Source organism: Ictalurus punctatus, chromosome 28 (assembly GCF_001660625.3).
Source record: "Ictalurus punctatus breed USDA103 chromosome 28, Coco_2.0, whole genome shotgun sequence".
In the NCBI taxonomy this organism is placed as follows: Eukaryota; Metazoa; Chordata; class Actinopteri; order Siluriformes; family Ictaluridae; genus Ictalurus; species Ictalurus punctatus.
The window spans coordinates 12,697,643-12,712,469 of NC_030443.2; the positions used below are offsets into that span (position 1 = coordinate 12,697,643).

The following is a 14,827-nucleotide window of genomic DNA, read 5'->3' on the forward strand; positions in this document are numbered from 1 at the left end:
GTAGATCCCTGAATCTCAGTGAAGTAATCCAGCTCAGCACTGTCATCATTAATTGACGTCGCTTTGAAGTGACTCTTGAGAGACCCAGGATATTTCATTTGACTTGCTTCGGTTCCTCTCTCCTCACCTCTCATCCTTCTCTCACATCCTAAGTTGGTGGAGCAAGGACGCAAGAAAAGGAGACGAGGATGCACAAATAAGAAATGAGAAGCACCTTGTGTAGGATACATAGAAAATGGGTGGATGGTTTTACAAAACTCCACACAGATTGATTAGTGCCCTCTACAGGCGCAATAAGCTCATCATTTTAAGGTGGAACGGCGAATTTAAAGAATCCGCTATTAAAACAATAACTTGAGCCTCGTGAGGGGAGGAGGGATCAGTCAGTCATTCAGTCAGGTGAGAAGAGACCAGAGGAGGAAAGGAGACGGGTGTCTTCTCATATTAACTGCAGAATTCCTCTCAGGGTTTAATGACTCTGTGCCCAGGACCATGTTGTCGTTTGAAGAAGCTAAAGTGAAATTAGAGTCCGCGGGTCAGAGCCACGTCCTGCGGTTCTGGCCTGAACTTTCGGCTGAGGAAAGGGGCGCGTTTCTGGCCGAGCTGCTTCAGCTGGAGCCCGCAGAGCTGCAGAGACACTGCCGGAGCGCCGTCGAGGCCGCGAGCCGAACGGAGGAGCGGCTGTGTGGGCGCATGGAGCCGGTGGAGCCCGAGTTCATCGGCGGGGTGCGGAGAAGTGATCCGGGCTCACTGCAGGAGTGGGAGGAGGAAGGTCCGACTCTGCTTATCTCTTGTTTATACACCTGGCAAAACAGATTGTGTTTTTTTGTTTTGTTTTGGTGCATTTTTCCCCCTCATGCTGTCAAAAAAGTGGGGCAGCTCCTCTGGCTTTGAGTTTGATTTGATATTTATTGCTTTATTAGCTACTTTTTAATGTTTTAGGATTCCCTCCTGTTCTTGGGAGGCTATAGTTATTCTTTTTCTTGCCTTTTCTTGACCCCCCCCCCGATTTCCTCTTCCGGTTCATTATTTTTGGCATGAACTTTATTTATTTATTTATTAGAAGATTACAGTATGAGTAGATGGAACCCAAAACAGTACACAAGACGTTTATTATTATTATTATTATTATTATTATTATTATTATTATTATTGCAGGACTGAATAATAAGGATGATTTCATAAAAATATTATAACATAAATAAATTAATAGTTAAAATAGTTTAGTACTACAAAGAAGAAAAAAAAAGAAAAATATGAAGTCTGTTAAATAATAATAATTACATGTGTGCAGAGTTCAAAGTGTAAACAGTGAAAAATCAAGGTTTCAACGCCACTGTATTAAACGTGTTAAGAAATTGCTGTGACTTCTTATTGCTGTGTGTAGGAATAATGTGACGTAACCTGTATCTTGGTGTTCCTTGGTAAAGAAAAAAAAACCCCACATGGTCTGTTTTGACTATGATGTTGGGAAAATGTGCTAAAAATATAGAGCAAACACAGAGCCAGGTGACTGTAACAAGTTTCCACTGTTATTCTGAGTTATATATAAAGCACTCTGACTTTGGAACTAAACTGAAAAGTGCTATAACTAATCAAACTTATATCTTTATTTTGACTGAGTATATTTGTTGCAGGTTTTTCACAGATCGCCCAAAACAAAGTAGCTGTGCTGCTGTTAGCTGGAGGACAAGGAACCAGACTCGGCGTTCCGTATCCTAAAGGAATGTACAACGTAGGGCTACCGAGTGGCAAAACTTTGTATCAGATCCAAGCAGAGCGGATTCGGAAGGTGCAAGAGCTGGCCAAAGAGAAATGTGGTTCCAAGTGTACAGTACCTTGGTGAATTTCACTTTCATCTTCCTCAATCACATTCATATATGCTCCAAACCACATAAAAGTTTTAATTCCGTTGTCTAAAAGTTATGTACTGGCAGAACCAAAGTATTCAGCATCAGCTTTAATAACTCTTTATCTGCTTTATATAGGTATATAATGACCAGTGAGTTCACTCTGGAGCCCACAGAGAAGTTCTTCAAAGAGAACAACTATTTTGACCTGGACCCTTCCAACGTGGTGATGTTTGAGCAGAGGATGATCCCAGCTGTCAGCTTTGATGGGAAGCTTATTCTGGAAAAGAAGAATAAGATAGCCATGGCTCCAGGTTTGAGATTTTTTTTACTGAGTTCTGAAAAAGCATACATAATCAACATAGATGTGACTAAAAAATTTTCATTATTTGTACAGTTAGAATTGTGGAGAAGCACACTTATCTACATTAATTAAACACTGTGACACATTTCTGATGAACAAACAATCTTTTATCCAAATATTATGCTCTATATTATAATTAGCTGATTGCATGTAATGCTTAAATAAAGGTGTATTTGTTTTCAGACGGGAACGGAGGCCTTTATCGTGCCCTTGTAGACAACAAGGTCTTAGATGATATGGAGAGAAGGGGGGTGCAGTATCTTCATGTCTACTGTGTTGATAACATTCTGGTTAAACTGGCTGATCCACTGTTCATTGGCTTCTGTGTAAAGAAAGGAGCTGACTGTGGTGCTAAGGTACAAATAAACATAGATTATATAATATGAAGGTTTTTATTTTGTGCCTTCGTACTCTCACATTGTTGGTAGGTCAGGGAGATGTGCGAGTTTGTAACTATGGAATGATATTAGTTGTACCAATACTAATACTAGTGTTATTGCTAAATTATGTGGTGCAAAGGTTCTTCTGGATTTCCTCTGCCATGCATAATTCTATGTTTGTTCTCTGTGTGTTGGTGAGGTGGTAGAGAAGGCGTATCCATCCGAGCCTGTGGGTGTAGTATGTCGTGTAGATGGTGTGTACCAAGTGGTGGAATACAGCGAACTGGAGCCTGAGATAGCAGAGCAGCGCCACCCCGGGGGAGAACTCGTGTACAACGCTGGAAACATCTGCAATCACTTCTTCACCAGAGACTTCCTTTGGGAGGTGGCCCTGTGAGTGACACTGTGTATATAATTTTCATTTTATTTAATTGTATTGATATCTATATGTATTCTTTTTTTCTTTTTCTTTTTTTAACATGGAAATAGAAAGCCATAGACATGTATAATGTTTGTCCACTATGATTAGCTTTGGAAGCCCATTAACTATTATTAGCCCATTAAATATTATTACAACAATATTAATGATGTGGCAAAATGAAAATTCCTGGTTGTAACAAAAAAACAGAACTGACTACTAGACATATATCTGAAATATATATATACTAGGCACAGTGTGATGAGGCTCAATATTAGTCAGAAATTCAAAATCCAATGTCATCAGCAGCAGAGAAAGGTTGGTCTTTCGAGGCAAAGAATTCTATTCTTAACCGATTAATCAACCAATCGTTTTTAAAATTGATACTGAATGAAAACATAACACTCAAAGTAAAATGTTGCTGAAGTTTATTGCAAAAATAAACAGTACTAACTGTACCATGAAAATGTATTGTACTTTTTTAAATGAAACAAATATAATATAGTAACTATTAATACATATTAAAGTAAATAAAATATATACATTTAAACTGAACCAAAAAGTAACACTCCAAATAACAAATAAAAATAGAGACATCCAAAATGAATTTAAACAAACACTTCAAATAACACAACAAAATTTCAGTCAGTTATAGTTTTTATTTCGCCTGTAGAGGCCACTTTCGTACTGTATAATGACAGTGGACCCTTCTCAGTCGCTCCCTCAAAGGACCCAATCGGGAAAAACTATTGGTGTGGATTTTTGCCAGTAACCCATAGTTCCACCAATCTATGCCGATTAATCTGAAAAACCAATTAATAGTTCAACCTTCAACAGATTGCGTTGGTGTGCTAGCGGGGATTTTCCTGCTTCTTTTTACATTTCCTGATTTTTTTACTTCTGTTGCTCTGCATAATCTGAATGAGTGGGGTTTCATGTTATTGGAGAAGTCCTCTTGATACTTGCCATGAACAGTGATTACAAATCACTTGTCTACTGTCCCTCATAGAAACTGTGAAATGTTTCCACACATCTGACATTTTCACTGCTGATGTGTGGTTAGAACAGTATTTATTTTTGCATTTTAAAAATTTGCTTTCATTTTTGTTTCTTCAGGAATTTTCAGGAGCAATTGAAGCAACATGTAGCCATCAAGAAAGTACCATTTGTGGATGAAGAGGGTAAACCTGTGAAACCTACAAAACCGAATGGAATAAAAATGGAGAAGTTTGTCTTTGACGTCTTCCAGTTTTCAAAGTGAATCTTCATTATCCATGTTATTAATAAAAAATTTAAAGGTAATTTTTAAAATCTAGTTGTACATATAAGTATGTCTGTCTATTTGCAGAAAATTCGTTGCCTTTGAGGTTCTGAGGGAGGACGAGTTCTCACCACTGAAAAATGCAGATGGCGCTCCAGTTGACACTCCGACCACAGTGAGGCGCTCTCTGTTGGCTCAGCACTATCACTGGGCATTGCAAGCCAAGGCCATTTTCCTGGATGAGCATGGCAACCCCATCACTTCAGAATACAGGTGCCAACATCCATCAGTGGAGTGAACCTGATGCTTAGTGGTTTCTATACTTGTTTACAAGAAATGGAGAAATCAAAATCTTGGAGAATTTGTGATAATTGACCGGTGTTTTATTTAATCTATAGGGCGGCTCAGGATGGTGATCCTCCAGCAGTGTGTGAAATCTCTCCACTTGTGTCTTATTTTGGAGAGGTGAGAAATCTGAGACGCTATCCCTTTCTGTATGGAATTGAGTCTTATCAATGAGTTATACCATACTATATACCATGCATCAGTCTTTATAGAAGGTCTTCATACAACTTCAGCATTGTTCATTCAAATAATACTTCATCAGCATTAATAAATGAATTAATTCATTAATAAATGAATAGAGGTCACATATATAGAGGCCTTCTGCATCATTATGGGAAATAATTAATTTCACTATATCATTGGGGAGAGGGAGATTTGTATGTTCCTCTTAACACTCTTCAAGTCTATGAAGGCTTTGCTACCCTAGGGGTGTAACAATACAGCATATCATTCAACATGAAACTCTCAATTTGGAACAATCTGTGTATCAAACAGTACGTTGAAACAGACTACATAGTAATCTGAGGTACTCATTATAAAATACCACTTATATTATGTGAGGTGTAATACATATTTAAACTTTATCAAGTCCAAACAGTAGCCTCATCTTTATCTCGAATCAGGAGAGGCTACTGGGGTTAAACACACTTCTCTTTAATAGCATGCTAGCATACCAGCTGACACTAACCCTTTGTATCTGCAGTTAGAAAAAAATAGGTTGGTTAAGCTTTATGCAGCAAAAAAAGAGAGAAGAAAAATACATCTTTTCACAGTTCCTAAATTATTTGGGCTTGTTTCTGGTCTTTTTGTGTGGTTTTTGAGATGAGATGTAATGTGCTAGAGATTGGCATGAATCATTTTGTTACATTCTAATGTATATTTTGTTTCGTTATATGTTGCTAAGAATCTGAATGGATCCCACAAACACTGTCATTATTACATTTCAGTTATTGGAATTTGATCATGTTGAATGTTATTAATTAGTTGAAATTGATTGGAAATGGAAACCTAAGGCACATTTTCATGCAGTGCTTTTTTCTGTATTGAACATGCGCATCGTTTCGAGACACCACAGTACTGTATCATTGTACTGACTTTTGTGTATCATTACATCCCTACTAACTAGTTGATCATTTGGATCAGGTAAAGTTAAATAAGGTATTAAGCTTTATACTATGGTTCTGCATATTAGAACTAGGTTACAACTAAACTCTAGAAATGTATTTTGCACTACAAAGTTTAAAAACAACAAAAGACTAGTCACAAATTTCTTAATGGCTCAGTGGTTAGCACGTTCGCCTCACACCTCCAGGTTTGAGTGTTCGATTTCCACCACTGCCCTGTGTGTGCGGAGTTTACATGTTCTCCCTGTGTTGCGGAGGTTTCCTCTGGGTACTCCGGTTTACTCCCCAGTCCAAAGACATGCCTGGTAGGCTGATTGGCATGTTTAAAGTGTCCGTAGTGTATGAATGGGTGTGTGAGTGTGTATGTGATTGTGCCCTGCGATGGATTGGCACAGTGTCCAAGGTGTACCCTGCCTTGTGCCCGATGCTCCCTGGGATAGGCTCCAGGTATCCCCGTGACGCAGTAGGATAAGTCCCATGACAGGGCTCTTAATACAGCTGTTACTACCTCTGCCTGAATCTTTCACTTGTACTCATAAACACGCACTCTTTCTCACTTCTGTTTTTCAGGGCCTGGAGAAGCTGCTCAAACACAGGAACCTGAAATCTCCTTTTCTGCTTGATGACAACAATGTGAAGAGTTTCATAGATTCATAGTTTAGATGCTTTTCTGATCTTTTTATATTCAGTCAAATGACTTTGGAATAAGGGAACTGAAACATAAAACACTGCCTAAACAAGAGATATATATTTTTTATATACTCTGTGTTTATATGCATTATTATTATTATTATTATTATTATTATTATTATTATTATTATTATTATTATTATCATAAGTTTGAGAAATATGCTTCATATATCAGAGAAATCAACTGAAATCAAACCAGTCTGACTTTAATAAATGATCTATTATGCATCAGTTCGTTGATTCAATTCAATGACTATTTTATTTTATTATTATTATTTTTAATCTAAACGTTACGTCGCAACATAACTATTATCACAAGCCAAGCAGTCATGTGACAGAGCTTGACCAATAGTAGGCGCCCATTTTGACAGCAGCCCTGGGGAGCGGAAGTAACCAACAAGAAGCAACCGAACCGAAGAGCCGTTATAACCGAAAATTAAGTGTTGTAAACAAAGCATTTGTTTTGAATATGTTTAGTATATATTCGGGTAATTAATAACTTTGTCGCGCACAAAGTCCTGGGACTGAACATCCGGCTTTACAGTGACGAGTAAACGAGCCAGTGTTTATGAAATCTGAGCCGCAGTAGCTGAGCCATGACTTAAACAACGGAAGTACATTCTTCTGCTTTGGAAGCTGTACTTTCTCCGACCTGTGATGTTTATTCGATGGTTGTACAAAATACTTTTATTATTAGGTGTGTAAAATGTACGTCTAAGTATGCTAGGATGTTTAAAAATGTGTTCGGCTCAGGATTTCTCGTCAGAACCGCTCATGTTTTCCTGACATGGGTTATAACGCTGATTCTCTTCGTGCACGACACCGGTAAGTCCTTCTTTTACATTCATATTTGTATCATTTATATCACATACACTTTATCAGGAACACCTCTACACCCTGCTCGTTCATGCAAATATCCAGTCAAACATCAAAATATAGGGGAATGCGGTCACAGTGACGTTCACCGTGGCATGGTTGTTGGTGTCAGACAGGCTGGTCTTAGTATTTCAGAAACTGCTGATCTCCTGGGATTTTCACACACAACCATCTCTAGAGTTGTACAGAGTGGTGGGGAAAACAAAACAAAAAACATTCAGTGAGCGGCAGTTCTGCAGGTGGAAACGCCTTGTTGATGGGAGAGGTCAAAGGAGAATGCTACAGTAACTCAAATAACCACTCTTTACAAACGTGGTGAGCAGAAAAGCATCAAACTGTAAGGAGGATGGTCTACAACAGCAGAAGACCTCATCAGGTTCCACTCCTGTCAATCAAGAAGAGGAATATGAGGCTACAGCGGGCAGAGACTCACCAAACTGGACAGTTAAACAAACAAAACAAACATTGTGTGGTATTTTTCCAGGGCGGCTGTGTCTTAGGTGGTAGAGCGGGTTGTCCACTAGTCGTAGGGTTGGCAGTTTGATTTCTGGGCCACGTGACTCCACGTGCCGAAGTGTCCTGAACCCTAAGTTTCTCTCGATGGCAAGCTAGCACCTTGCATGGTAGCTCTGCTACCATTGGTATTGGTGTGTGTGTGTGTGTGTGTGTGTGTGTGTGTGTGTGTGTGTGTGTGTGAGTGAGAGAGAGTGAATGAATGAGACACAGTGTAAAGCACTTTAGCTGCCAAGGTTAAAAAAGCCCTATATAAGTGCAGACCATTTCCAATCTTAAACATGTCGAGTTACAGTGAACAGGATAACTTCATGCAGATGCCAGTTTATTACTTACACCTACAATCATTGGCTATTTTATCAGGTACACCTGCTATATATGTGCACTTTGTAATCGTATATGTCCAGACGTCCATCGGATGCTTGCTATGTACGATTTGTTAATCACCATGCACTGTCTCCATCAGTGGAAAGAAACCACCACAGGACGATCCTGATCACAATTACTTACTGTTTTGTGGTGAACGTGGTAGTGCATGTCCTGCAGGTAGGAGTGCGTCAGGCACTGCGGTGTAGTTAGGGTTTTAAATACTGTATTTATAGTGTCCCACGTTAATGCACACGTTTACATTAGTTATCTCGTAGGTAGAGTTAGAGATTATAGACTATTACTGGCATTTGTCTGAGCACAGCACCACTGGTAGCTAGAGTCCAGCAGTGACCCTTGCATGCAGACATTCATGCCAGCATCACACACACACACTACCGAGTTAGTATGACTAGTTTCATGCCTAGAATGAGCCACCACTTAAATAATACTTAAGAAAAAGAAAAAAAAAAGTATGTGGAAACCTGACTATGTGTGCTCTTCTAGGAAGGCTCACTAGATTTTGGAATGTTGCTTGTGGATTTTTCCTCATTCAGCCTTTAGTGAGATCAGGCACTGATATCTCAAATATTGAAGATATTCCAGGGGATCATGTGCCTCCAACTTTGTGGCAAAAGTCTGAAGAAGTCATGGTCATGGGGGTCATGGTCGGGTGTCCACATGCTTTTGGCCGTATTAGTGTATCCGGTCAGAAATAGCAGAAAGGTATATATACACATGCAAAGAGCAGTTTTCTGATAAAATATCAGGAGTTTTGTTGTTTTTCTTTACCAGATCTCCGCAGAGAGGAAGAAGCGGGTCGACTCACGCTGCCCATACTCTTCGTGCTGCTCGTGCTGCTTTCCGTGCTGCTCTACTTTGCTGTGTCACTAATGGATCCCGGGTTCGTGCTGGCTGATGACTGCGACCTACAGGTAATAGCTTTTCATACACACTCGGGTTATTCTGCTTTCTGATCCAAACCTGCAACCTGGCTTTATTACGATGATATGAACAGCAGCTAGTGACTCGTGTCTTTCATATAACACCCATTGCTAATACACGAAGACTGAACAAGATGAAAAAACATCATGTCTTACTCTGTTTACTGGGGGACATAGACAGAGTGTGATTTGGCAGCTTTGCTCCTCACTGCCTCAACAACAAAAAAGACTGCTTTGTGAATCAGAAGGGCTTCCCAAAGAGGCGGCTGCACCAGTGGCCATTGCTGGACTGTTCATTCACTTAATCCACGTTAGAAAACTATAGCTGTAGTGTAAACTCACCAGCTACAAATCTCCCAAAACTGATCCCACCCCTGCTGTTGAATCTGTGGAAGTTTTGTGAGATTTCTTTTAGGGAAAAGGAGCAGAGCTAATCAGAGCTAATTGGAGAAACTGGAGAAGTGTTAACAAGAAACAAAGAAGCTTAGCCAGATCTGTTGTATGGCAGTATTGCAATTCAGTCATGTTTCTAAGGTTTTTTGGGGGTTTAAAAAAAAAAAAGAAGCTTAATATAGGATGCACAAACATGCAGCACTAAAACCAAAATAAGCTTATGCAATAAATTATTTGGTTAACTTGAACATGACAGATTTAGTTTTTATAATACCAGGAAGCCTTGGTTGATTTCTTGCTTTTCAAGGCCAGTCCTTGAGGGTTGTTATATCCTATTTACAGCTGTAATTGCATTTGTAACAGTCAGGTTGGAAGCCTGTAGTGTCCAGTTGCAGCCCTGCAGTTGTCAGATTTAGCCAACAGAATCCATGGCTTGGATGTGAAATGTATGAAATAAAAATAAAAAACATAAAGTTAGTCAAGAATATTAATGCACAATACATACTTCTTTAAAAAAGAAAAAAAAAAGTATAAATATTGTACCACAGCACTATTTAATCAAATATGATTGGTCAGGAGGTGTTGATTCATTTTCTATAACAGCAGCTCTGACAGTTGGTAATTCAAATCACAGCTTTATTAGGGCACTTGTTGTAATATGGTGTCATTTCTATAGAAATAGTTAATTCACAGGGACTATGGAGGACACTCCACTAATCTAAGGCTATTAAACAGCTTTTTAAAATGAGTTGTACATTTATTGTAAATGAAAAACATGATTTGTTGGCATGGAGAAGTTTCTGTAAGGAGATGTTTATTTAACATTTCTGGAAGGAGTCTCCAGTGTGAGTGCTTTATACCAGAGGCTGGTGTGTGTTTATTAGAATGGATGTGAAAACAGGATCCAACTTGTTTTGTGGATTTTCCACAAGTAAAGTCTGATTAAAAGTATGGCATGCTGTTCTTTAATGAATAAAATTGTAAACACTGGCAAACTGCTGCGGTATAAGGGGAATAAAACACTTCGTAAAATAATTCACTTTGGCATGATGTCGCCTTATCATTGATTATTTTCCTTTATCAGTGTGGCCTGTTGATGATGAGGCGAGGAGTTGATGCTCATGAAATGAATACGCACCAGTAGTGGTGCGTCTCGAATAGGCCTCGAAATATATAAATTGAGTTTTGTTTTGTTTTTTAGTAAACAATTGCAAATTCAAGCACAGAAGGATAAGTAAACATTAGAAGGATAAGTAAGGAAGCTATTTTACATAACAGGCTTATGTCCTACAACTGATTTGTACCAAATAATTCATATTTTTAAATCAATGTATCAATAATTTAAGAGTCTAGCATGCAGATTTGCACATATCTATGATCCACACAATAGTCCTTCTCTACATCATTGTTATTCACAAATGAACAGCAGGCCTACCCCAGTCACATATCTATCGGAGGCTACTAAATTGAATCATATTGTGCTATCGTCTAATATTGAATTGCCTTGAGTATCAGAAACATGTGGAAGCTTGAGGTTTACTCTCCCTGCTGGTTACTATGCTGTTTTTATTACAACGCTGTGACACTCACTCTGTTTCAGTTCGCTCTTGGCATCGCCGAGGAGCAGCAGGACATGATTCCCCAAATCAAACCATTCCGTCAGCGTCGCTGTGGCCATTGCCTGTTACAGGTGTGTGTGTGGCAATAAATTAAGCTGATTCTTGCAATAACATGTGACTAAGCATGGTTTATTCTTGCTGTACATGCTCCTCTCACAGCAACCGATGAGATCCAAGCACTGCCAGACGTGTCAGCACTGTGTGCGTCGCTATGATCATCATTGCCCATGGATTGAGAACTGCGTAGGGGAGAGGAACCATCGCTGGTTTGTGCTTTACTTGGCTGTGCAGTTCGTCGTGCTGCTCTGGGGGCTACACATGGCCTGGTGAGTGTCTGTATCAAAGCAAACAACATGGTCCTACATTATGTGAAGGAATAAAACATATTGGAGCATGCTGTTACGGGAAAATAATCACCAACACACAGTGGCGAGATGTGGCCTGGCCCAAAGTGATGTTACTGTTGATTGATTTCTTTATTTTTATTCCTCTTTTACCCCAGCAACGTCCCAGTGATTACGGTTTTTAATTTATTAATGAACGACACGTAGTACATCGTGGTATCAAGACTTTCTCATGTCTGACTGTTAGAAAGCACTGATACTGGAGACTCCTTCAATAAACGTTAAATAAATGTCACCTTCATAAATTCAACAGCACTGTGGTAAAAAAGGAAAATGATCAACAACAGGGTGGTGTGATGTGGCCCAACACAAAGCAGAGTTACTATCACAAAGTTTATTTCTTTCCAATACGTCCCAGTATTTTTTATTCCTCTTATACCACTCCGATGATTTCAATTTTACATTTATTAATGAACGCTACATACTTTTGATCCATTTATAGTGTAAATGTAACGTTGAGGAACATGATGCAGCTTGTCATGTTACAGAGGAACCAGAATGATGTGTTAATCCATATTTAGGTCAGGGTTCAGTGATGCTGCGACGTGGCAGGTGTGGCTGAAATCGAACAGCATGCTGCTGGTGACGTGCGCTGTGGTGGCGCTACTGGCGTTCACCGTGCTGCTCCTCCTGGGCTCCCACCTTTACCTGGTGTCTTTGAATACCACCACCTGGGAGTTCATGTCACGCCACCGCATCTCCTACCTCAAACACTGCGGCGTTGACGAGAATCCCTTCGACCGCGGGACCTTGCGCAACCTGTGGAGCTTCTTCTGCGTGTGGAGCACGGTGGTGTGGGAGCAGGCGTACTTCAGGCAAGGCTGCGATTCCGCTTAAAGCACAACCCCGACCGAGTGATTGGAACATTTTACGGTAACATAGCCAAGTAAACAAGAACATTATGTCTTGGTTAGAAATACAGTTCCAAACACATTCCTATTATTTATCCAGAACTTTAATGATTCTCGATTGCATGGACATAGTTGTAGTTAGAACCATATAGAGCCTCACTTATAGCAAGTCTGATATGATCAAGAGGTTTGGACTGCTGCTTTTCCTCTGAATAGATCTGTAGGAAATTTTCTCATCAAGTTGCAGCTGCACTTTTTAAACTTAATCTTTAAAAGTTAAGAACGTTTCAGCAATGTGAGAACGAATCATTTTTTAAGCAAGCGCCAATATTAACGCTTGTTTTCCTATAACGATTGGGATACAAAGAGTCATTTTATTACAAACTCCGTTCTCTAACTAACTCAAGATTACCTCGTGTCATGTTTTGCTATGGCACAAAGGAACGTCTGTAAAATAAAGCAAGCAGACGCCAAGGAGCACATCACTTAATGTGACAGTAAAGACAGGGTAGATTTTACACCATCAGCTCCCTCTGTAGTTTTTAGACACTTCAGTTTGGGAAGCATAATCAAAGTGTACTAATTAAACTTTTTTTTTTTCTTTTTACAATTTGTATTGGGTCATTTTAGTGGATATTTGGATAGCCCCTAAATTAAGCATGTTTCAGTAGAAAAAGCATCGCATAAAGCACTCGTCAATATGAACGAAGTGGCTGAGACATACTGCAGCTGTAATATCAGATTATTTGGTACTGCTTTGTAGCTGAACAGTAGAGGTAGAAAACCCTAGTTGTATTAGCAAGCAGGTACACTAGTATTAAGGCAGAATTCCTTCACCATAGTTAAATACCTGTACTTAGCCAGCTGATATGATTGCATGCAGAGCAGAATTCAGTGATCTGTTATCCCAACTGCAGAATGAACATTTGTACCAGCTGCTTTTTTCATATTATAACACAGCTGTTGAATTCTCGATTCTGATTGGTCAGAACGTGTTGACTAATTTTCAATTACCGTGGCTGAGACACTAGTTAATGCGCTTGTTCTAATCTTCTCGTTTCTATAGTAACAACTATGGGACTTGTATGGGGGATTCACTACATAATTTGGCGATATGGTGCAGTTTTCTGTGAGGAGACGTTTATTTAACATTTTTGGACGAAGTCTGCAGTGGCAGCGTTTGCACTTTCCAATTATAAGCTGCAATTTATTTGTCTGATTAACTTGTTAACTTGGGAAGAAGGGGGGGGGGGGGGGGGGGGGGTTAAGAGGGGGAACAACGGTTTATAGCCGTATTGCAGGAACTAACTTTTTTTTATGGATGTTTCACAACATGATTAAATATAAACACAAAGTATGATGTAATAATCACAACGCTGTCAGGGCCAAACATACATAGTAGTTGGCTGACCGAGTCAGCTGCTATTAAGAGTCCATAAACATCTAGGCATCATGAAAATCAGTTAATTACTGATCATCTCTGTTTAAATTGTACAAGAGTACTGTAACTCTTCTGGGTGTGAGAATATAGTTCATTTGAGGTGCACTTAAACTCTTATGGACTCATCATGAACAGCTGTGAAATCATTAAAATTCATCCTTGCAATCCTCTGACGATTGGGTGAAATCATAGACCACTGCAAAACTCAGAGCCCTCAGAGACAATGTACTTTAAGTTCCATTTGATTGACTTGTTTTTATATAAAATGTTGCTGTTTTCTGTTTGAGAATTGACAATCAGATCAGTAAATCCCTGCACCGGTACCTTCTTAAATTTCAGCCATATGAAATTACACTTACTGAAAATATTAAAGTATTTAATAATGCCACAAAAACAGCTTTCTATAAAAAATCCCACTAGCAGTCACACAGGGTTTGTGTATATATATATATATATATATATATATATATATATATATATATATATATATATATATATATATATATATATATATATATATATATATATATATATATATATATATATATATATATATATATATTGTAAGAATTTTTTTTTAAAAAAACATCAAACAAACTACAAGCCGAACTATTATTTTTGTATAAATATAGCCTGTTCTTTTCATACTATCAAATAAGCAATTTAAAAAAGAGCATGTGTATGGTCTTGAAAGATTTTAGTTTTTAACTGATTTTGTAATGATGTTTGTTGAATGGTTGCAATACAGTCTGTACTGTCGCTCCTTTATAGATCAAACCATTAGAATGTCTTCTGTGCAATATAAAGCTGTTTTAAATCCTTAAAAAGGAGCAAGCAATAACTTTCATTCTCCTTTTAAAGTCACTTCCAATGAATTTGCACTCGACTGTTCGTTTCAGTATTTGTGCTGAATTCCACTAGACTTGGCTTTGATAAAGTTGCTTATGCAATGTTTTTGTGACATGCAATGATGTAGACTCGCAGTGGC

The 14,827-nt window shown here is 38.7% G+C and overlaps 2 protein-coding genes across 2 annotated transcripts; both read left to right on the forward strand.

Moving 5' to 3' along the window:
• The first annotated feature begins 296 nt into the window (after positions 1 to 296).
• uap1l1 (UDP-N-acetylglucosamine pyrophosphorylase 1, like 1) lies at positions 297 to 6,663 on the forward strand. Its single transcript, XM_017460748.3, has 9 exons — positions 297 to 772; positions 1,638 to 1,842; positions 1,989 to 2,164; positions 2,398 to 2,570; positions 2,794 to 2,987; positions 4,129 to 4,269; positions 4,361 to 4,546; positions 4,672 to 4,738; positions 6,313 to 6,663. Exons 1-9 carry the CDS (start codon positions 493 to 495, stop codon positions 6,397 to 6,399), a joined length of 1,509 nt encoding a protein of 502 aa, XP_017316237.1. The 5' UTR covers positions 297 to 492; the 3' UTR covers positions 6,400 to 6,663.
• A 125-nt stretch (positions 6,664 to 6,788) lies between these two features.
• zdhhc12b (zinc finger DHHC-type palmitoyltransferase 12b) lies at positions 6,789 to 13,646 on the forward strand. Its single transcript, XM_017460375.3, has 5 exons — positions 6,789 to 7,257; positions 8,983 to 9,122; positions 11,125 to 11,214; positions 11,303 to 11,469; positions 12,069 to 13,646. The coding sequence occupies exons 1-5, from the start codon at positions 7,101 to 7,103 to the stop codon at positions 12,382 to 12,384; spliced, it is 870 nt and encodes a 289-aa protein (XP_017315864.1). The 5' UTR covers positions 6,789 to 7,100; the 3' UTR covers positions 12,385 to 13,646.
• The last annotated feature ends 1,181 nt before the right edge of the window (positions 13,647 to 14,827 follow it).